Here is a 24,064-nt window from a genome sequence, read left to right as displayed (position 1 = left end):
TAAACCTCTCATAGATCCCTTCTATAAAAAAGTGAAATAAAAGTGGATGTGACAACTGTGGTAGAGAAACTAGGAAAAGAAAAAAGTTCAGGAAAAATAGGAGTTGTCAGGATCAGATTTTCATTTTAAGAGGAACTGCTAGCCTCGTTCCTAAAAAGACAGTCACTGATGGATGTGACTGTCTTCATAGTCACACCTACATGGTAGGTATGAGACTACCATCTTGCTTACTGGAGGCCTGAAATGGCTTAAAAAGTTCCATGTTTGATCTCTGGAGCAAGGTTTCCAGACAAGACAAAAATGGAATAAAAAAATCCTTAGCTCAACCATAGTACTAATGTACTATAGGCTTACAACCAATGTTCCCTCTAAGCTGTGTATGTGCATGCACTTACTGGTTAAAAAGGAAGCACATATGCCTAGTAACTGCACTTACAAAAGTTTTGCTTTCAGAATTTCTAATTTACAATCAATAATTTTGGAATGTACTATAAAAATAAATTATATGATAAACCATACTTGTCACTTATTCTATTTAATAATGTCCCAAATGTCTCTACTCTAATTAGATACATTTAACCTGCACCATGTGGGCTAACTGATGCGATGTCAGCAAGTTGCAGAGGCTTATTTGTTTAGAATGTTTCTGCAATTTGATGAGTTGAAAATTTTTCCACTTGGTTATACTATAAATTAAAGATGCCAAGAAATTATATTCTTGGTTTAATCCTTTATCCAAGTGTAAGCAAACAAAGATTGCACCTGAAGAAACTTCAGGACTGGGCAACTTGTATACAGAAGCTAATGACTTGAAATCACTTGCCTTAGTATCCCATTATGTAAAGCATACATCCTTTCAGACATGTATAATGCTATGCATTATGGGAAGGGTTACTACCCAGACCGGTTTCAATCTTTATCAGTAGGTGCCAGACCCAGAAGTCACACCAAGGTTGAAGTAATGCTGAAGTCATATTTCCATATACAAGTAGCCAAAATGTGTCACACCTTATTACTAAAATACTCGGGATTATTATTATTAAGAGAGATCTCCAGGGTGTCAGAAACTCACTGAGGGAGGCCACACACCAGCTATCACACCTATTCTTGAATTTATTCATGCTGATTGCACTCACACATCCAATGGCAATCCATTCCAATTATGCACCAATCTATGAGAGAAAAATTTAGCCCTCATCCCCTTCTTAGCGGCATTCATTCTAGCTTCCAAGGATGCCCTATTGTTCTTTTCCCACCCTCCATAAATTGAAAAATTCCATCAATTGAAATCCTGTATGATAAACCATACTCAATCCTTTCAGAAGTTTGTAAATCTCAATCATATCACTCCTCTTTCTTCTGTTTGCTAGTGTCTGCAGTCTACAAATTCTCAATATGTCTTTATAATCAGTATTCCACAATCCTGATATCATTTTTAAACACTCTACTTTGCACTCTCTCTCTCTCCAATATATCAGAATCGCAACGGAAATCAGGAGACCAAACTCTGCGCACAACAGTCCAAGTGAGGTCTTAATCAAGGTCTTGTAAAGACGTAAAATGATAACCTTATCTATACATGTAAATGTTTGTTTCAGCAGTATTTGATCTTTGCACATGGCTCCTGAACTTCAACCTCCTATCTACTAACACTCCAAGATCCCTAGCCTCATCAGTTTCTTCTAGCATAATCTCACCAGTATAATACAACATTGGATATCTAATTACGCCAAAGCGAATGATTTTCCATTTACTGACATCCATTTTCCCATGCTCACAATTCCAGCCTATTCAAATCATTCTGCAAGTACTGCATATCAGCAGCATTCTTGATTACCCTACCTATCTTCGCATCATCAGCAAATAGCTATATGTCGCTTGTCAAATCCTTCCCAATATCATTAATGTACAAATTGAATAACATATTAAAGCACTGATCCTTGTGGTACAACACTGGTTACCTTAAATCTTGCAGACTCACATTCCACATACTTTTTGATATCTGGCAGTCAGCCATTCTTCCTCTTATCCATGCTAACATTCTATAACACAAACTCATATTCTCCAATTTATGCAACAGTCTACCATGTAGTATTCTGTCAAAAGCCTTAGCAAAATCCCGAAGTATCATGGTGTATCCATTTCCCTTATCTAGTTTAATGGTAACATTGTTATTAAATGTGAGCAAGTTGCTAAAACATGACCTTCCCTTAGTAAACCCATGCTGCTCATTGCAAAATAGAGATTCACTGTCAACCTATTTCTGAATGCGAGCCCTAACCAATTTTTCCGAAATCTTCACCACTCTTGAGATACTAATTGGTCAATAGTTGGATACATCAGTCTTTGGACTACCCTGTGCAATGGAATTACCATACATTCTTTCAATTCCTGCAGGATCTTCTCTGTTCTGAGACCCATATTAAACAGCCTGGTCAAAGAAATAGCCAGTTCAGCTGAACACTCTTTTAGCACACGTGCTGATATCCCATCAGTCCACATTGCTGAATTCTTATTCAGTTTGTGCAATAGCTCTAATACCTCGTTCTCATACACCTGAGATTCTTCATCCAGTAAAGAGGTAGCAGTGAGCTCAATGTTGCGTAAGCTAGGTTGATTGCTTTTAACAAAATGGGCACTCATTAGTTGAACAACCTCTTCTGCATTTAGAAGAGTTATTCTTTCATATTCATTCTTTCTTTTACTTGCAGCATACTGACAGAATTCTTGTGGATTGTCTTTAGCAGACAAAGCCAGTTTTGTTTCATACTCAGACTTTGCTTTTCTGAATGGAACATTCATAAACTTAGTCACTTCCCAAGTGAGTACTGCATGATCACCTTTGCCAACCAGAGGCAGAACAGTTACGTCTTTAACTGAAATGCCCTCTGACACTATAATCAAATCTAACACTCTTTGACCTCAAGTTCCTTCTGTCACATGCTGCTTGAGGAAGTTGTCTCACAACAGCTCAATAAATACATTTTCATTCCTCTCATGAGATTCTACTGCTACCCAGTCCATATCTGGATAATTAAAGTCTCCCATTATGATTACTCTTGTGCTCGCCTTTTCTATTTGGTGATGCATTTCTTCATCACTAGCAACCAATCCACCAGGTCTGTAACAACGCTCACCATGTAATTGATTTCGTTAAATTCCACCTCACACCAGATGGCTTCAAACTCACTACCACATGAAAAATTGTTACTAGTATTGCAGTCATAGCTTTCAACTCTAACTGGTTTCAAGGCATTTGATACCATTAGCAGCACTCCCCCCCCCACTTCTCGTCTATCCTTCCTAAAAAAAATACCGTAACCTTGACACTCGATACCAGTTAGTATGTGTAATTCTGTTAGCTAGATCTCACTAACGTCTACAAACCGAGGTCCCAACATGTTGACTAAGGCAGCAAACTCCACCCCTTTATTTCTGATGCTCCCAGCATTCATGTACAGACATAATAATCTATCTGCATGTTCTTTTGTAAACTCTTGTCTGCAGTTTGCATGACACAGTTGGACAACCAACTCGCAGATCTCTATTCTTCTCTAGCACCTTGTACATGTAGACATCTTTGCACATGTTTGATGGGTCTGAACCGGACAAAAACAAAGTCAAAATCATTCTCTCCTCCTCAACATTTCCATGACAAAGCCCATTCCTGTCATTAACAGAGTTATATAACATTGTCACTCTTACACTCACATTCTCAGAGATAGATGTTGAAAGTCTTTCCACTTGGATATATGAGTTGCCCAGTCCTGAAGTCACTTCAGGCACAAACTTTGTTTGGATAAAGGATTAAACCAAAAATATAATTTCTTGGCATCTTTAATTTATAGAATATACAGTAAAACCCAGGGTGCTTAAGGGTCAAAGCTGTATAACTGAGAGGAGACCTCTATAGCAATGCAGAGAACTGACCAGGGCTTCTGACCTAATGTCCAATCCTCACCTTCTCGTGGTGCATCCTGTTGGGTATCTACCTGGATACTGACCGAACGAGGAGGGGCTGGCAATTTGGGATTTAGCCGACCAAACTGTATTCTTATTGGCTTAAACCAATATAGAAAATGATGGTACAACATAACAAAATTTCATGCTGGCTGGGGCGTCGCCCAGTTAAACAAGGCCCCGTTGTTTTCGCCAGGGGACCAGGGCGAACAGCGAAAAGTCAGCTACTGGAACAAATCTGAAAGCACACCCCAACTCAACATCACCAGAGTTAAAGATCGGTACCATCAACATAAGAAGCCTGAATGGCAAAGAAACGGAGCAAGCTGAGGAATTAGATAAGTACCAGATCGACATAATAGGAGTGACTGAAACAAAAAAGACAAAAACTGGTGAGATCTTTCTGAACAATAAATACAAAATGTTATATTCAGGAAATGACAATCAAAGAAAAGAAGGAGTAGCCATAGTATTCAACACAAAATACGAGGCTAATCCTCTTGAATGGTAGGCAGTCTCAAGTAGAGTGATGTGGGCAAATATCAGAATGGGGAATTGGACAATGAGACTTATTTGTGCCTATGGTCCCACAGAAGGTTCTACTAAGGTAGAAGTGGAGGAATTTTTTGATGCTTTAGAAAAAGCAACTGACACAACGAAAAAGGAAAAGTTGGTCCTTGTTGGAGATCTAAATAGCAGAATAGGAAATGATTGTCAGACATACAAAAATATTTTGGGAAAATTTGGAGAAAAGAGCAAAGCCAATAATAATGGCAAATACCTGTTGGATTTCTGCTCAGATCATGGACTGGTTATTACTAACACCATGTTCCAACATAAAAATGTGCACAAATTCACATGGAGAGAAGAGGCAAGGAATAAGAAAAGTCTCATTGACTATGTTATTGTTGATAGTGATGTTTTCTCCCTGGTGCAGGACACCAGAGTGTACAGAGGATTTGAAATTGGAAGCGATCACTATTTAGTCTTGAGCAGGATAAAACTGAATTTCGTATTGAAAAGAATAACATGAAAGAAAGTTTTAAAGCAAATAAAAGTTGAGCAGTTGTCAGATGTGAACTAAAATACACAAAGATTATTGAAGAAAAAATGAAAGAGTTTGAGAACTGGAACCAAACCTTGGAGATTCAGTGGCAAGCCTTGAAGAAATCCCCGAATGATTCAGCCAGAGGGGCATGTGGTGAGGTTGTCTGCAAGGATAGAAAAATCAGAACTCCATGGTGGTTAGTAATGTACAAATGTAAGAAAGCTAAACACTGTGTAAAACTAGCTAAACAAAAGTCATGGGAGGACTTTGGCAAGAACATAGAAAATAAATATCAAGAAGGTGGCAAGATATTCTCGAGGTTGTTGAAAAAGCTCAGAAATGGAGGAAAGAGTGCTGTAAAAGGAGTTAGAGATGATAAAGGTGATATGAAAACAGATATCCTTGAAGTATGGAGTAATTACTTTGAAAAATTGCTATACGAAACAAGCAGTGATAGTACAGTGGTAAAAAACACTCAACAGGCATACAGTTAGGAATACATATCCATACTTGAAGTAGAAAAAGCCATCAAAGGCTTGAAATGTGGAAAGGCAGTAGGAGTAGATGAAAATAGATGAAAAGTCTGCATAGTTCAAAAAGCCTGGAAAGAGGGATGAATTCCCGACGATTGGAGTAGAGCTCTCATAGTACCCATATATAAAAACGGAAATAAAACTGAATGTGAGAATTACAGAGGTATTTCCCTACTGAGTGTTCCTGGCAAGATCTATGCAAGTATACTTGAGAAACAGTTCAGAAGAATTGTGGAAGAAAAGCGAAGAAAAGTTAAAACCTTTTTTGAGAATGTTAGATTCATTTTTTTGCGAGACTATGATTTGACAAATTAAAAATCACTTTGTTGTCCGGGATGTTGTTTTGTGTCCGATTTTAACTTTGCGATTACGCCCAAACACATTCCTAAAATGGATTTCATGTGTGCAATTGAAAAAGGCCTATCCACTACCGCAAAACATAGCCAACTATTAGATTCAAAAGTATGATAATCCTAGCCAAAGCCAAACAACCTATTCTCAACGTCTCCTTATGATAGAAAGGCAATTCTCAACTTGAAGAAAAACAAACATATCATTATTACAAAGGCTGATAAGGGAAATTCTAGTTATCCTTAACTCTGAAGATTTTTATGATAAGTTAAACGTATTACTATCAGACAACTCCACTTATAAGATCCTAGACAGAGACCCCACAATAAAAAAATCATAATGAAACAAATCAACTAATCAGAAATTGTAACATTTGGCCAGAAGAAGTGAAGAGAACACTAAAATCCTCACATCCTATCACTCCAAGACTATATGGGACACCTAAAATACATAAACAGGATATACCTCTCTGTCCAATTGTTGATAGAAGATCATCACCAACCTACCTTTTGGCAAAGCATCTTGCAAACTTATTAAATAATAAAATAAGATCAACAGAATCCTATATCAAGAATAGTCAACACTTTGTAAATAAACTCCAAGCCAATAAGATTGCACCAACAGACATGCTAGCTAGTCTAGATGTTGTATCCCTTTTCACCAATGTACCAATAGAAGAGGTAATAAACATCATCCAAGATCTCTTTCCTCTAGACATCACATAGATGTTTAGACACTGTCTTCAATCTAATTTCTTCAAGGTTAACAACACCATATACCAACAATTAGAAGGCCTAGCAATGGGAAGCCCACTATCACTATCTTGTGCAGACCTTTTCATGGAAAAACTTGAAAAAGAAATTCTCTCCACAATCTCCACTAGACCATCTACATGGTGGAGATATGTTGACGATCATTATATGGGAAGACAGCTTAGAAAACCTAAAATCGTTTGTGGATAAAATCAACTCAATACATAACAAGATAAAATTCACTCTGGAAGTGGAAAACAAACCAACTGCATTTTTTAGACATCTCGATAAAGAAACAATCAAATAGTTTCAAATTATCTATTTACAGAAAGCCCACAGATACTGGAAGATATCTTCATTATACTTCAAACCATCACAAGACACACAAACTGAGCATTATCCACATGTTGAAATATAGGGCCAGAAAGTTTATATCAGAAGAGGAGGATACACAGACTGAACTCTCACTAATAGCCAACGCATTATCACAAAATGGATAGCCTCAAAACATTATCAAAAAATATCTATACGGTGACAACCCCAGACAAGAAGAATCACGCTCTCAGCACATTTCTGCTGTAGTGATCCCTTTCATCAAGTCAATTTCTTATCAAATAGCCAGAATACTAAGAGACTGCAACATCAGAGTGGTCTTCAAACCAACCACCAGCATCAGACAAGTTTTAGGATCCTCAAAAGATAAGGTGCCTTTCTACAAATATCCAGGAGTGTATTACATTCCTTGCTCCTGTGGTCTTGCCTACATCGGACAAACTTCACGGAGTTCAGAAATCAGACAAAAAGAACATGTTGGTGATGTAAACTACAACAGAAGTATCTCTTACGGCTTAGCACATCATTTCTATACATCTAACCACACGATAGAGTGGCAAAACAGCTCCATGCCATATATGGATGACGACTACAGACATCGTTTATTCAAGGAAGCCACAATAGTGTTAATAACCAGTGGAAACCTCAACAAAAATCAGGGTGCAATCCTAAACAGTTCGTGGAAAAACCTGATCCTATCTCTAAATCAATCTGAACTACAGCTAGCCAGTAATCACATTACACGTTTACAACAAACACGCATGCGTGGTAATGAATAAGAACAATAAGTCCTCTCTGTCACGCGAACGTGTAACCTTAGCTACTAGTTGGTTTACAACATTTTTTATGTTCCTTTCAATTTGCATTTACTAGTTTTTATGTTCCATAAATGCCTTGAAAAAGCCAGACAGTTTGCTGGTGAAACTGGTAGGCTCTAATGTAAGTTTATTTTGTAAATGGTCAGTAATAAATAAGTTTGTATTTTAATTATAAAACGACCAAATATATTTAGTTTAAACAGTATACAGTACTGTTTGAACCAATTTTAACTTATGTATTTGGATTAGAAATAAAACAGTTTATCAAAGACTAGAGAACAGATAGGAGAATTCTGAGAAATGGGGAATGAGAAGATGGCTTCAATGGAATAGCATATTCAAAATGAAGATATTAGGAAAGAGCTTGATACTGTTAGCATTCAGGAATGTGTGAGCAAAGGCAATTTAAAGTGGAGTATAATCACTTAAACAGAACAGGAAAAGGAAGTAACTAAAGAATAACACACATGCCACATTTATTATGTAAATATTTTGTCATATGTATCATTAAACATCATCAGTACAACTATAGGAATTGAAAATAATGAACAACAATAGGAATTGAATTAAAAAAAAGTAGTGCACATGCTAAAACTGGAATCTCTCTACATAAGAAAGGAGGAGGAAGGTTAGTAAAGCAGGTGTTTGATGATAGGATGGCAGGGAAGTCAGAGGAAGATCAATATCCAGGTGGGCTGATGCAAATAGAGATGCATTAGAAGACTTAAGTATAAGATCTCAAAATATGGGATCCTGACAAATAACAGACTAATATTGAAAAAATTGTTAATAGGAAATTAGTAATAATGTAAACTTATTATGTAGTACTATCATAGTCCTGTACTGTCTTGAAGGTTAATCTCAGGAATTTTATGACTATTCCTTATTCCCATTATGATTCTCTCCTGAGAAATTCAGACATAACATTGTTGGTCTCTGTACAATTTCTGCACAGTAGACTAAAATAGGTTGGCAGGTTTATAAAGGAGATAAAAGTAAAAAAATACCAGAAACTTTGCTACAATTATCATCATCATCATGCATTTCAAGGATTTAGGCCTAGCATGGCCTGTTCGCCTTAGAAGTCATCGTTGAATTGTTTAAGAGGACATCCTGGTTTTCTTTTTCCTAATGCCATGTACTTTTAAGGCTTGTTTTGGTAATCTTTCTGTTTTCATTCTTTGAACGTGTTCTATCCATTTGTGTTTATATTTTTTAATTTTTTCTATTAGTGGTTCTTGGTTTAATTCTTTCATAATTTCTTCGTTTCTTTTGTGATCAAATAGGATATACTTTGCAGTTTTTCTCATAACCTTCATTTCTGCTGTTATTAATCTTTGTTTATCTTTTTTTTTATTGTCCAGATTTTGCTTCCATACATTAAGACTGGCAGGGCTAATGTATTGTATACTTTTAGTCTGATTTGTTTTTGAACTAGGTTTGGTTTAAATATAAAGTTAATTACATCTGTTATTTTTAAATATTTTGCAATTTTTACGTTTATATCTTTTTTATTTTCATATGTGATCATACATCCTAGGTAGTTAAATGAATTCATCTGTTCTAAGATCTTGTTATCTATTACTATTTTAGTTCTTGCTGGATCTTGTCCTTTAAAGGCCAAAGTTTTTGATTTTTCTGTTGATATTATCATACCATAATCTTTGGCTATTTCATTTAGATCTAAAATAGCTTTCTGTAAGTTATCTTCAGAATTTGTAATTATTAGTTGGTCGTCGGCAAAAAGGAGAGTGTGTAAGTTCACTGTAGGAGAAAGTTTAATTCCTTGATGTAAATTTTTATTCGATTTTATTATTATTTCATTTAAGTAGATATTAAAAAGAGTTGCTGAGAGGGGACATCCCTGTTGGACCCCTTGGTTTATATCTCTCGTATAAGATAGCTCGTGATTTAATCTTATTTGTATTTGATTATTTTCATATATACTTGTGATAGCTTTTAGGATATTATTTGGTGTTTGTCTTTCTTTTAATATGTTAAATAATATGTTTCTTTTAACTTTGTCAAATGCTTTTTCAAAGTCAATAAATGCAATATGTGTTTCTAAATTGTATTCTCTTCTTTTCTCTATTATTAATTTTAGGCAAAAGGCCGGGTCTATACATGATCGTCCTTTTCTAAATCCATTCTGTACTTCTAAAATAAAGTTTTCGGAATATTTCATTAGTTTGCTATTTAAGATTCTGCTATATATTTTGTAACAGGAATTTAGTATACTGATACCTCTATAGTTTTTAGGGTCATCTCTATTACCTTTTTTAAAGATAGGAATCACAATTGCTTTTTTCCATTCTATTGAGGGGGATACCAGTTGAATAAATTTTATTTAAAAATAATAAGAGTCTTTCTTTGAATCTTGTTGCTGCGTATTTATATAATTCTGAAACTAGCGTATCTTCTCCAGGTGATTTTCCATTTCTTGTTTCTTTCAGGCTGATTTCTAATTCTTCTTTAGTTATTTCCTTTTCATTTTCGTTAATTGTTTGCCAGTTGTCCTTTTTAAAATATTTGTCTGTCCACAATTCTGTGTAGTAATTTAGAAATTCTTCTAATTTCAATTCGGTGTTTAATTTTATGTTTTCTATGGTATCTGCATTTAAGTGTTTCAAAATCTTATATACATTGGGTCTTATTTTATATAAATCATGTTCTAAATTAGAAACAAATTTGTTCCATGATTCTCTATGTCTTTATCTGACTTCTCTTTTAGCTATGGCTCTTATTCTTTTATATTCTATTTCATCTTCAACAATTATGTGATGTTCAAATGATTCTGACAATTTATTCTTCAACCATTTTACCCACTTCATTAATAAATAACTGATATATCACAAAACAACATCACATATATAAAAAGGTGTGCCAAAATGTTGAGGAAGCAGAAAATTATCTGTAACTTTAATTGAATACCTGGCTGAAGTTATCATTTTAATTGTTGAGAATGTAAATTCTCTTCTCAAATTTGGGAAATACCATAACAGCTATGAGACCACAAATTATTAAAAATAAACTAGTTGTTCAACATAGAATAGTTGACTGTTCAAAAAATAAAAATAAAAATAAAAATCTCACCAGGAATACTTTGTGGGCAATGCCTACAAAGTCACCTACAGCTGGAAACGACTGCAAGAGAAAATCAGATCAGTGCACTGAGTCTCCATAGCTCAGTCAGTATAGACGAAGCGCTTTGGTCAGAAAAAACTGGATTCGATTCCTGTCAGTAATGTGAGGAACTTTTATCTGGTATTTTTCGACTAAAGGTGAGTTAGTCGGTCTCACATGGAGGTAGAAGGTGTAGAAGGTTTTTTCACCCGGAAACTTGGGCTTTTCGTTCCCCAGAAAAGGCAAATTTGAGGAAGTTGGGAAGAAAAAAAAAAAAAGGGGGGGGGATTGGGGAAAGCAATGGTGAACTACCCTGTAAAAAAAAAAAATCTCACCAGGAATACTTTGTAGGCAATGCCTAGAAAGTCACCTAGGTCGGAAATGACTGAAAGGGAAAATAAGATCAGTGTACCAAGGTTTTCTGAAAACTTGAGTGAAGTGAGTGATGAAAAAAGTAATCAGTTCCACTACGACATCCTGATAATTGGGCAACTATATCAGGGAAAATATAAAAAAGAGACACCAAGTGCCACTTACAAAATACTTATAAGTACACTTTTAAAGTTGAGTGTCTTTTTGATTTTTTTTTAATGTAAATAGGGCAAAATACACAAGTTCAGGAATTCTGGTTGTTTATATTCATTTAAAAAAAATGCATGGTTTACATTTTTTTTTTTTAATCATCATCTAGTAGTTAACATGGGTGGTGATTTTTGTTGTGAAACCACTAACCTGCTTATTAAAGGCCTGAAGTAGCTCAAAAAAGTATAACTCATCCATGATACTGAAATATACAACAGGCTTACAAACTTTTAAGGGTCAGATCAACATACACCTCCACCCCCTCTGCAATCACAACCAGTGAACAATATTTAACCAAGCTCATATTAACGAACATTGATGTGCAGGGAAAAAATAAGTTTCATTTTTAAATGCTACCCCGAAATATATAGAATTCATCATTTCTGATCTGCAAAATCTTAGAATATGATATGATATGATATGGTCCTATCATATATGCAATAAATTACTTTAAGTGATCTCACATTTTAATGTGATGCTAATTTTCAAATCTTTTCCCATTTAAAGACAAAAAAAAAAATCTTAATTTAACATTTACAACAAACCAAATACTCATGTTTGTATTTAGTAACCACTTGCCTAAATATGTATATTCACTTTCATAAAAGTTGACCCAGTCATCAATTCCTAACAGATCATCAGCATCCAGTCCATCCACATTGTCTACTAAGCCATCATCTGTGAAATCTCCAGTAACGTATGCTCTTGTTGCATCACGACCTAAATGGGACAATGAAAGTATACACTAAATATGCTAATAACATATCATAGTCATGTAAATTTTTATAATATTCTTTTTCCCTATTTTTAATACAAGCATTTTTCATTGCAGAAAGGTATGTAGCAAAATATAATTTTGATAATATAATATAATATCAATCAAAATACTTCGATTGATATATCCTACTGGGGGGTTCTACTCACATCATGCAAAATTCCAGTGCTCACTCACTTAGGCTTGCATATTACATAGATAGGTAACATGGTTTATAATAAAGTGTATGAAAGGCAAGATACAAACTTGCCTTCCTTCCACTTCTTTGGAACTTCACTCATCAAAGACTCATCACGGGAGGTCCCTTTGTCATACCCACAGCTCATTATATCATGCCTTAAGTACATTCAAATTCTCTGCAGACACCATAGTCTCAGGCAACGCATTCCAATTATTCGCCATTCTCCATGCAAAAATCCTGCTTTTCACTCCCTTGCTAATACCCTTATACAGCTTTCAGGGATGACCTCTTCTTCTACCCCTATCTCCCACCATTTTATGAAAAAAACCTCTTCAATATTAATCCTACTTATTGTAGGATTAATATTGAAGAGGTTTTTACCAACTTGTACATCTCTATCATATCACCTTTCCTCCTCATCCTATCCACTAGACTCTGTAAATTGCATCTTCTGAACCTTTTTCATATTTAACATTCTAGAGACGACCTCAGTGAATCATCTCTGGACCCTTTCCAATCTTTTTTCATCTTTTTGAAAACCAGAAGACCAAATCTGTGCACAATAGTCCATATGTACCCTAAAAAAGGCCTTATACAATGGAATTAGAATCTCCTTATTTCTACAAGTCAGTGTCCTCTGCATCATTGCCAGAATTCACTGTGTTGTTTGCAATCGCCAGAACTCATTGTTCACAATTTTAGCAATGTGTCCTCTAAATTTTAGATCCTTATTCACCATTACCCCAATATCAGTTATTTCCTCCGCCTTCAACAATATATCACCATCAAGTGTAAACTCTACATTTTATCTTTGTTTTCCAAATTTTAAAACCTTACATTTTGCAACATTGAACTGACATCCCCACCCAGTCTATTCGAGTCCTCTTGTAAAGCCATAACATCTACTCTACTCCTCATAGTTCTTCCCAACTTTGCACCAATGATCTGCAAACAACTGAATTGAGGTTAAACAGAAATGACCCTAAAACTGAGGCACACCACCACCAGGGACTTTCCTCTTCCTGGATATCGCTCTCCCATATACAACGTGCTGATATCTATCAGATAGCCAATCTCCAATTCCATCTACTCTAGTTTGATTATCAACTTATCAAGTGGTAATTTATCAAACCTTTGCAAAATCTAGTATACTAATGTGTCAAACCGAAACCACTTTTGAAGTGGGAAAATTCTGGGCCCACTACAGTATGTCTGACTTGTCCTTAAAGGATGATGGTTTATATTACATGTAAAAAGGAGGGAGGGGGATAACAGAAACCAGAGATCAATATAGATAGGCTTGGGTGATGATTGTTATTCATAGCAGTGCTTCACGGTATAAGCAACACCAGAGGAAAACAAATAAATCAATTTAACTAATATTTCACTTGTGTTTCAACCAGCATCCTCAAAGCACAAAATTGCAAATGTGTTAAACACAGAATTTAATTAAATAGTGGTAAAAACAGCTCAAATTTTAACTAAAAGGAACTAATGCTGTAACAAGGTGTCCTCTATGGGCCAGATAAAAATGAAATTAATTCATTTAATAATGAAGAGTTTTATGAAGCCAGAGATCCTGCTCTGGAGATAAAACAATGTAACTGCCTTCAGCAGTTAATCAAGGCAGTAACATTTCACTGGCAATGAAATTCATCTGAGAACAGGAGCACAAGATTGTATTGAAAGATATGGTTCTCTATGGTGATCAGATTGAGTTTACAGAAAGGAAGTCCTTTCTTCAGCAGTTAATTTTCTGATAATGTGACAACAGTGTACTGTATAAGAGAGACTGATATGCAGTCATATAATGGAAAGCATTTGACAAGATTGCCACATGATAAGTAGATGAACAGTTTGAATAAGATAACAGATTAGTGAAAGTGATAGAAGATTGGTTGCTTGATAAATTCTAACAACTTGTATGTGAAGGAACACTGCCTTCTGCCAATCTGGTTGGTTGAGTGGTTAGTGTACCTGCTCTCCAGCAAGCTGTGGGTTTGAATCCCATCATGGACATGGATGTTTGCGATTATCTTTAGGTGGGAGATGAATTTCATCGCCTGGTATGAGACCACGGCCCTGCTTATTGGAAGCCTGAAGTGGCTTGAAAAAGTTCCATGTTTGGTCTCTAGAGCAGGGCTTCCAGAATATGTAAAATTAAATTTTAAAATATAAAAATATATATAAAATTAATAAAAAGTAGAAAAAAAATCGTTAACTCATCGAAAATATACTTTAGGTTAGCAAATAACCTTTTGTAGGGAAGCAACACACACTAGAGGCATGCCAAAAGGTTATGCTTTTTGGGCCACTGCTGTTCAACTTATTTCAAAGTGATGCACATAGCTAATAATAATACACATGGCTTGAAGGAGGATATTCGTTGTTTTCTGCAGAACGTTGGTGAATACAAGGTTTTTCACTAAGTGCACAAGTATAATTCTGCATCATTTGGTGGATTTACAACACCTTGTGCAGTGAACAATCAACTATTCTAAAATGAATAACTAGTTCTTTATAATTTTTAGACAACATTGCAAGAGTTGTAAAGACCACTATTTCAATTATGATATGAAGATTGATGACAAGTAAAAACAGTTAGTTCCACTATGTAAGTCCATAATCGCACCACACCTTTGCACACAAATTTGTTTGCCAGTATTTATAGTGATGTGGTACATGTAATTTTATGGAATTTTAATATGAAGCAAGGTTGAGAGAATATAAACTACAAAGCTTATTGGATAAGTAGAGGGAAGTGATATGATAGCAACATTTATGTTGAAATATTCTGTCATGTTGTACCATCATTTTATATTTTGGTTTAAGCCAATAAGAATACAATTTGGTTGGCTAAATCCTAAATTGCCAGCCCATCCTCGTTCATTCAGTATCTAGGTAGATACCTAACAGGGTGCACCACGAGAAGGTGAGGATTGGACATTAGATCAGAAGTCCTGGTCAGTTCTCCGCATTCCTTTAAAGGCTATGTGGAAGTTTCCTCGCAGTTACATAGCCTTGACCCTTAAGCATCCCTGAATTTACTGGAACTGAATTTACTGTGCCACCAGGTGCTGAAATTTTGCGTTGTGGTTGGTTTCAGTATTTAAGCAATGAATAAAAAAAGTGTCAAATCTCCATCCAGTTGGTGAGAGTGACCATGAATCTTAGAAGATAGAAATATAAGATCTGATAATGTTGGAGTCTTGACAGATAATAGACTGATTTGGAGGAAAATTGCAGATAGGAAGTTAGCAATGATGTAAATTTTTCATGTAGTACTATCATATCCTGTACAACCCTTGAGGGTACATAGCAGGAATTTGATGAGAATATTTTATCAGATTATTGGGAATCATAGTATGGAGGGAGAGAGAACTAGAAGTCATGACCAGGAGTTGTATGAGCATTAAAATTTTTGATAATGGATCAAATGCAATGAATAGTGAAAGGATGTTGTTGGCAAAATGTAATTAGTTTAAAATATAGGCAAATATATTATTTTCAAGTGCTACTATTACCCATGATCATTCTGCTAACTGCATTGAGGAGAGAACCATGTCAGTGGATTGCTCAGCAATCCAGCAGCATGTCAGTTATGTTAGTTTTATGACAGGGAGACATAATGAAATAAACTTTTTATGGGTTTTCATATTTTCACATACAGTATGTCCATGCTTGGAACTGAATTTACTGTGCACCAGGTGCTGAAATTTTGCTTCATGGTTGGTTTCAGTATTGAAGCAATGAATAAAAAAGGTGTCAAATCTCCATCCACTTGGTGAGAGTGACCATGAAGTAATTACCTGGGTAGTCACTAGAAAATATGAAAACCCTTTTTATGGGTTTTCATATTTTCACATACAGTATGTCCATGCTTGAAACTGAATTTACTGTGCACCAGGTGCTGAAATTTTGCTTCATGGTTGGTTTCAGTATTGAAGCAATGAATAAAAAAGGTGTCAAATCTCCATCCACTTGGTGAGAGTGACCATGAAGTAATTACCTGGGTAGTCACCAGCAATGAGAGGAAAGGATATATTTGGAACAAGGCTGGTGATTATGAGAAGCTCAGAGACAGCTTGCAGCAGTAGTGTGGAATGAGGAATTGAGTGGAAAGGAAATCAATACTGCTTGGATGCTATTCAAAGTCATGTCTAAATGTATTCCAGGAGTTAAATAAGGTAGGTGTGGAATGGATGAATGAAGAGATTAGGCATGTCGTACAGAGAAAGAAATCATTATGGAGGCAACATAAGATGTATAAATTAAAGATGCCAAGAAATAATATTCTTGGTTTAATCCTTTATCCAAAGTGTAAGCAAACAAAGTTTGCACGTGAAATAACTTCACGACTGGGCAACTCGTATATAGAGGCTAATGATTTCACATCACTTGTCTTAGTATCCCATAATGCAAAGCACATATCCTTACAGACAATGTATAATGCTATGCATTGTGGGAAGGATCACTACCCAGATTGGTTTCAACCTTTATTGGGGTCTCATCAATGGGAGCCAGACTCAAAAGTAATGCAGAAGTCATATTTCCATATACATACAAGTAACCAAGAGGTGTCACAGAGTATTACTAAAATACTCTAAACCAAGAATATAATTTCTTGGCATCTTTAATTTATAGTATAACCAAGTGGAAAAATTTTCAACATTTATCTCTAATCCCGGGTATTTTAGTAATAAGGTGTGACACCTTTCGGTTATTTTTATATGGAAATATGACTCCTGCATTACTTCAACTTTGGTTTCACATCTGGGTCTGGGTAGTGGCCCTTCTCATAATGCATACATTATACATTGTAAGGATATGTGCTTTGCATTATGCGAATTATGCGATACTAAGATAAGTAAAGTGAAATCATTAGCTTATATATACAAGCTGCCCAGTCATGAAGTTACTTCATATGCAACCTTTGGATAAAGGATTAAACCAAGAATATAATTTTTTGGCATCTTTAATTCATTGTATAACCAAGTGGGATAATGTTCAGCAACATAAGATGAGTAGTAATAACTGGTTCCATGAGGAGTACAAAGAACAGCAAAAGAAGGTGACTCAGTTGGTAAGGATAGCACAACTGCAGTATTGGCAGCAGTAACTAGTGAAGAAAAAAAAATTATGTAGTGAGATACTGAATGGGCAGTTCATAAAGGTCCTTCATCCTTGTGAATGTGACATCATGGAAAGTTTGGGAGCAGTGGATGAGGAGGAGAGACTAATCAGAAACAGGCCATCATCTGTTCTTTGGCCATTGAAAATTCCAAATTTTCAGAAGAGGAAACTGTCACCTCATATAAGTCTAGCTAACTTACCTTCATTTAGTTAGTCCCTTATAATGGATTGTATCCGAAAGAAGGATTCAAACCCATATCTGTGTAACTCCAAAGGCAAATGCTCTGTAATCCTTGTGGCTGCATTATAGAGATGCTCTGCAGACTGGCTTCTACATAGCAGCACACGTGACCAAACCTGATGGTAATACAACAAGAGACATCCCAATTAGTTAATGAATAATTCTACTAGGTGCCACTTACTCTGCCAGACCCTTGGAGAGAATCTATAGCAGTATGTGGGCACTAAAGTCCCACATGGGTGGGAAATAGAATCATACATCTTTTGTCTGAATAGTGGATGACCCAACTCTTTACCATCACCAGCCATGAAGGACATCATAAATAAACATAGTAATATTAATCATCAGGAATAATCTTCCACAAAAAACAATAATAAAATATCATGGAAAACAACAAAAATCCAAACACTTCTACATCCACTAACATTCATGACCTTAACAGTAACCTTAATGATGTACACCACCACTTAAGGCCATCTAAACTAGAAACTTGTTATTTCCTACAGAACTTCAATGACAGCCTCGAACCCAAGAGTAGCTTAGCTAACCAGTGTGCTTTTTCTCTTTCTCACACACACACACACAAAGACTTACTCCAACCACTGAACTAGCATCCATCATTCCTCCAATTTTCATTAAGTCTATAATAACATAAGCAGCAACTGTATAATATCCATTTACAGTTCAACTGCTAACCTACCTAAACTGCTTTTCTCAGTCCTCTTACATTGCATCCTAGTGGGTTTAGCTGGAATAGGTGTGTCTTGGCTGTTGGGGCTGAAATTCTCCAGATGAGTATTTCACAGATTTGAGGCAGTTTCATACATCAAATCTGTTGAGGTTTGGGTCATTCATTAAGGCAGATGTAGATTCCAGGTAAAGACTTTCATATTTAAACTTGTTCCTGTGAAGTAAGGTGGCCTTTTTCCATTGTATCTTTTGATGGGTCCAAAGCATGGGTGGTAATCCCTGATTGGCTGTAGTGGTGGAACTGGATGTAGTCCTTGTGTTCGGCTATTCTGATGATGGCTGTGCTGCCTGTTTGGCCATAGTATGACAACTTACAATTGCATGGAACCTGGTAGACAAGCTGTCCTACTATAGCAAAACAGGCAGGACAGTTAAAATTAGAACTATCAAACACAGGAGCAAATTTAAATATGAAAAACTTTATATGGGATCTGCCTCAGCCTCAAACAAATTTGGTTATACGAAACTGTCTCAAATATGGGAAGCACTCATCCTGAGAACTTCAGCCCAACCAGCCAAGAACCCCCCCCCCCATTAGGAGGCATTATTTAGGACTTTAGACTTACCTGTGGTGTTGTTCTGTTTCAGTCATACAGACCCTATGTAGTGGTGACATGCAGTATCAATTTGTTCACTGTTTCCTGATGATGGCAATTTAACTTTGCCATAATACTGGAAATATTAAGTTTTTTATAATTAATATATAGTATATGTTGTTAATTTCCTTAAGTAATACTGTTTGAATAACCAGCACATAAGCCTTATTACCAGAATAACTTGTCTTCAATTCCTCTCATGATGAAAATTAAGTTTAAAGGACACAATGTCTGATCATTCTTCCAACTTGTACTACAGATGTGCTTATATACAAATGTTATATATAAACACCTCCACCTCAACTATACTCTGCATAATTCCTTCTATCCTGCTTGTGTATCATCTGACAACACCTATCAGAGAACACCAAACTTAGAATCCTTTCTTTACTGGTCTGCACTGGCTCAATTCCTTACTGCACTTTGTTGCATTTATCTGCTGTCTTTATCCCACTCCAAATTCTGATATCTCTATTTTGATTACTTATTTCTGAAGCTTGATTTTTTGCAGTCCAAATACCCAAACAATGAGATGATCCTCATGGAGGACTTCACAATGCCTCAAACTGACTTCGCCATTTCCACTGACTATGCTGCAAGAAATGCTAAGGTATGTGCAGTTAGTGATGATACACATTTTCCATCAACCCAGCAGAATACCATATAATCTTTACTATCCCCAAAGACAAGTGTTCGACAAATTATGAAAAATCCTACTCTTGCAACACAAAAAAAAATGTACTTGACCAAGACCTTCAATTTTTTAATATGTTCCTATAAATCAATAGGACAATGCAGCCTCATTGTTATAGTTAAATGCATAATATTCAGTAATTTTTTACACATTTACTTCTTATGCAAATAAGCTTACTTTTTAATGAAATTTACATTTTTCACTATGTCGATTGCTAATATATTTGACGGCTGAACTGGATAAGGGTAATGGGTTTACAGTGATACTGCTGGACCAGGCTAAGGCCTTTGACAGGATACCGCATGTAATTCTAATCCATAAATTGCAACATATGAGAATGGATATAGGGTTGGTGAGATAGATAGGAGGGTGGTTGATGGAGAGATATCAGAGTAGTTTACTCAGGAGTAGAGTCCAAAAGACGGCCTGTGACTAGTGGTGTGCATCAGGGTTCTGTTCTTGGACCACTGCTGTTTAATTTGTTCATTAACGATATAGGGAAGGATCTGAGAGGAACGGTTCATTTGTTTGCTGATGATGCAAAGTTGGGTAGGGCAATAGTGAATGCAGAAGAAGTCAAAATTTTGTAGGATGATTTGGATAGATTGGAGGTCTGGGCTAAGGAGAATGGATGTCAATTTAATGTGGCAAAATGTAAGGTTATGCATTTTGGGGTGAAAAGATTAGCAGCAGTATATCATATTGGTGGAACTGTACTCCAGGAGATTGATGAGGCCAGGGACTTGGGAGTGTTGGTGGATAGGGAGATGAAGCTTAGCGGACACATTGCAAGTGGCTAAATCAGCTCATCAAATCACTTGGATGCTGAAGAATACTTTGACGAGCAGAGATAAGCAAGTTATTGTTCCTCTGTATTGAGCCTTGATAAAACCCCATCTCGACTACTGTGCCAAGATCTGGTCACCTAGGTTTCTTATTGATGGGAAGGAGGTTGAGAGGATCCAGAGGCAAGTGACCAAGATGATAGCAGGTCTATGGAATGAACCTTATGAAAACAGGTTGAAGATTTGTGGGTTGCAGAAATTGGTTGATAGGTGGAAAAGGGGAGATATTATTGAGACATTCAAATTGCTGATGGGTTTCTATAGGATTAATTCAGAGGATATTTTTGAGAACAGGACTGGTGGTGGGAGGACTAGGGGACATCCATGGAAGCTGGGCAAGAGTGTGGTTAGTAAGGATGTTATAGCTGGGTTTTTTACTTTTAGAGTGGTGAATGAGTGGAATAAGCTGCCAGTCTGTTGAATGACAGTGACAGTGAATGAGTTCAAGGCAAAGTATGATAGATACTGTGTGAATGTTGAATAGTTGTGATGGACATGATGTTTAGGGCCTCCCTCGATGAGTCTAAGGACTCCTTGGAGTCGCCCATAATAATAATATATACTTTTAATATATATTTGCATAAATATAAAAAAAAACATGAGTTTTATTAAAATTATCATATAGATTGTACTTATTTTTATATACTTGTACAATAAATTTATGTTGAATAAACTGTGAAGAACATAATTTGATGTTCTTCCAAAAACATTAGGAGGATGAAACTAGTAGTGCTCATTTTTAATTATACACAGAATACTCTACGCTATTTTGTGCACTCTGGGGTATAATAGTCATAAGAAATCTCCATATACATACCTGCAAAAAATGAATATCCGCCTCCAGGTCTATAATGCTGAGCTCCTTTCTGCACATCAAAGACTTTACCTAATATTGCCAAACAAAGACCAGGACTAGCGGCACTTCCATCGTATCGTTGTAACTCCTCAACTGTAAACAAACGCTCGACAAATGGACGGTTTTGACCAGCATCATCTAAAGGTTCTTCTAGCGTACTTTGTTGTTTGATGATTACCTTCTCTACATTTTGCAACAGGTCTCTTAAGTATCTGTCTATTATTTGATATTTATCCCATATTTCAGGATTGATATATAAAATAGTAACACTAAACCCAGCAACAACAACGGCTAAAAACACCAACTTCATGACACCCATCTTCCTTCTCCTAATCTACCTGGCGAGCGAAAACAAAATCATTTGAATTATCCGGCGAAACAAGACTGAAAAACAATAACAAAAGGAAACCTATGAACTCTTTTGGTTTTTCATATTGAAATATACCCCTTTAGAATTTCATATTGTTGGATTAAATACCAAAAAAATTTTTTTTCTATATGAGAGGTTTTCTGAAAAAGTTTCAATTTTATCATTCCATAAAAGGTGGGCGAAATAGGGAGTCATTTAAACTTGAAAGTGATTTAGTGAGTGACCATACGACATCTGTGGATGCCCAGGGAACATAGGGAAAGTGATTTAGTTAGCCTTAAGTGACTGTGTAGCCTTAAGGAAACGGTTCTTGTTCAAAAATTCCAGACTGCTGCAAAGTTTTCGATTCTAGTCGCCGAATAAAGGAGCATTTTCTTGGTATACTTTTAGCCTCTTTTCTAGTTTATCTTTGGCGAAAGTATGTAGAGTTACTTTTTTTTCCCTCCCGAAAACTCGTGTTTTAACCCAGCCCCACAGAAAAATTATTATTATTATTATTATAAGATTTACAACTACAGAAACTTTATCTAAACCTTTCTTCCACTGATTCCTGAGTTATTCAATCTCCTGCCAGAGATCGAATAACTCAGGACAATTATTATTATTTTTTTTTTTATTAAGAGAGACCTACAGGGAGTCAGGAACTCATCGAGGGAGACTACATACTACACGCGCCAGCTATCATATTTATTCTTGAAGTTATTCACACTGTTTACACTAACAACATTCAATGGCAATCGATTCCAATCACGCACCACGCTATGATAGAAAAATCTTGCCCTCACCCCTTCTAATCAGCATTCATTCTCAGTTCTCAAGGATGCCTCTTGTCCTTTCCTCATCAACTGAAAGCCTGCACGATTCTTTCAGAAGTTTGTAAGTCTGAATCATATCAATCCTCATTGCTAGTATCTGCAGTCTACAAATTCTCAATCTGTTTCATAATCAGTATTCCACAATCCTGATATCATATTTTTCACACACATATTGATAATGATTCATTTAATGTGCTAAGAGAGATCTCTTTTATATTTTCGATATTTTGATTCATTTTCAGGGGTTGTTATCAGATAGATATGGAAGAGATTTTTCATAGAATTGGAGAGGGAAGTAGAAGAAGAGGCCATTGCTGGAAACTGTATAAGGAGAGTGTGAGCAAAGGAGTGAGAAGCAGGTTCTTTGCATGGAGGGTGGTTAGTGAGTGGAATGCATTGCCTGAGTGTGTTATGAATGTGAACACATTGAATCAGTGTAAGACGAGGTTGGATAAGCATTGTATGCAATGGTGAGTACCTCCCACGATGAGTCTCTGACTCCATGGGGATCGAGTGTTGATAATAATAATAATAATAATAATAATAATAATAATAATAATAATAATAATAATTTGCAGTTAATTTTATTTCAGAATTTATATTTACAGTTTCTTTTTTTTTATTAACAGTAGGAAATGCTAAATGAATTCGTTCCACTTTTTTAATATTGCTATTTTTTTTTTTTAAAAAAAAGGACGACGACGGCGATGATGCTAATAATAATAATTCGCATATTGTATTTTCTGTTTACTAAAAATCTACATTATAAAATACACTTTTGATGAATATACATACTATCAGCAAAGAAGTAGAACAAGTATTAATTTATTATATGAATTAACATGTAGTGAAAAATTTAGGTGTTAAAAAATACTAAAGATAAGATTAGTTCTAAAGAATACTTATAAATGAGACCTAAGACAAAACCTATTATCAGATGTGAAAAGAGAGTACTGTACAGTATATTCAAGCAGAGACGAGACTCGTTCTTACAAGAGTAATAACTAATATAATAAGGGTCAAGTACAGTGATGACATTCTATAAATGATATTAGTTAAGGTAATGAGATCTGGATGTCAATTGTGGCATTAAGGTTATAATGCGGCAGTGTAAGTCCACCGTCTTCGATGCTAGATGCAGCTTTTGTGAAGACAGTGGGATTATTGCTTAATTAATGTAAGTGTTTTATGTATTGCGTGCGTGTGTTTACCCTAAAGTCTATTTCCTAGATAACTGATCATATGTGGCCTTTCGGTTGTGTGTGTGTGTGTGTTTTGTGCTAATTGTACTGAAACCCATCCATAGTT

General features: G+C 35.7%; 1 protein-coding gene across 1 annotated transcript in view; it reads right to left on the bottom strand.

Annotated features, from left to right (window-relative positions):
* Positions 1–21,890, bottom strand: part of LOC150092888 (neuferricin) — a 96,534-nt gene extending 74,644 nt beyond the window's left edge. Inside the window, exons 1-2 of the mRNA XM_090413706.1 lie at positions 21,533–21,890; positions 12,080–12,220 (exon numbers count right to left, since the gene is read on the bottom strand). Coding sequence (XP_090269832.1) covers positions 12,080–12,220; positions 21,533–21,890 — 499 coding nt within the window. The remainder of the gene's footprint in view (positions 1–12,079; positions 12,221–21,532) is intronic.
* Between the last annotated feature and the right edge of the window lie 2,174 nt (positions 21,891–24,064).

Source organism: Typopeltis vanoorti, chromosome 24 (genome assembly GCF_054136105.1).
Source record: "Typopeltis vanoorti isolate ZY-2024b chromosome 24, IOZ_Tvanoo_1.0, whole genome shotgun sequence".
Lineage (NCBI taxonomy): Eukaryota > Metazoa > Arthropoda > Arachnida > Uropygi > Thelyphonidae > Typopeltis > Typopeltis vanoorti.
Note: the sequence above shows the minus strand (reverse complement) of the source record. Positions and strands in the feature narration are given on the sequence as shown.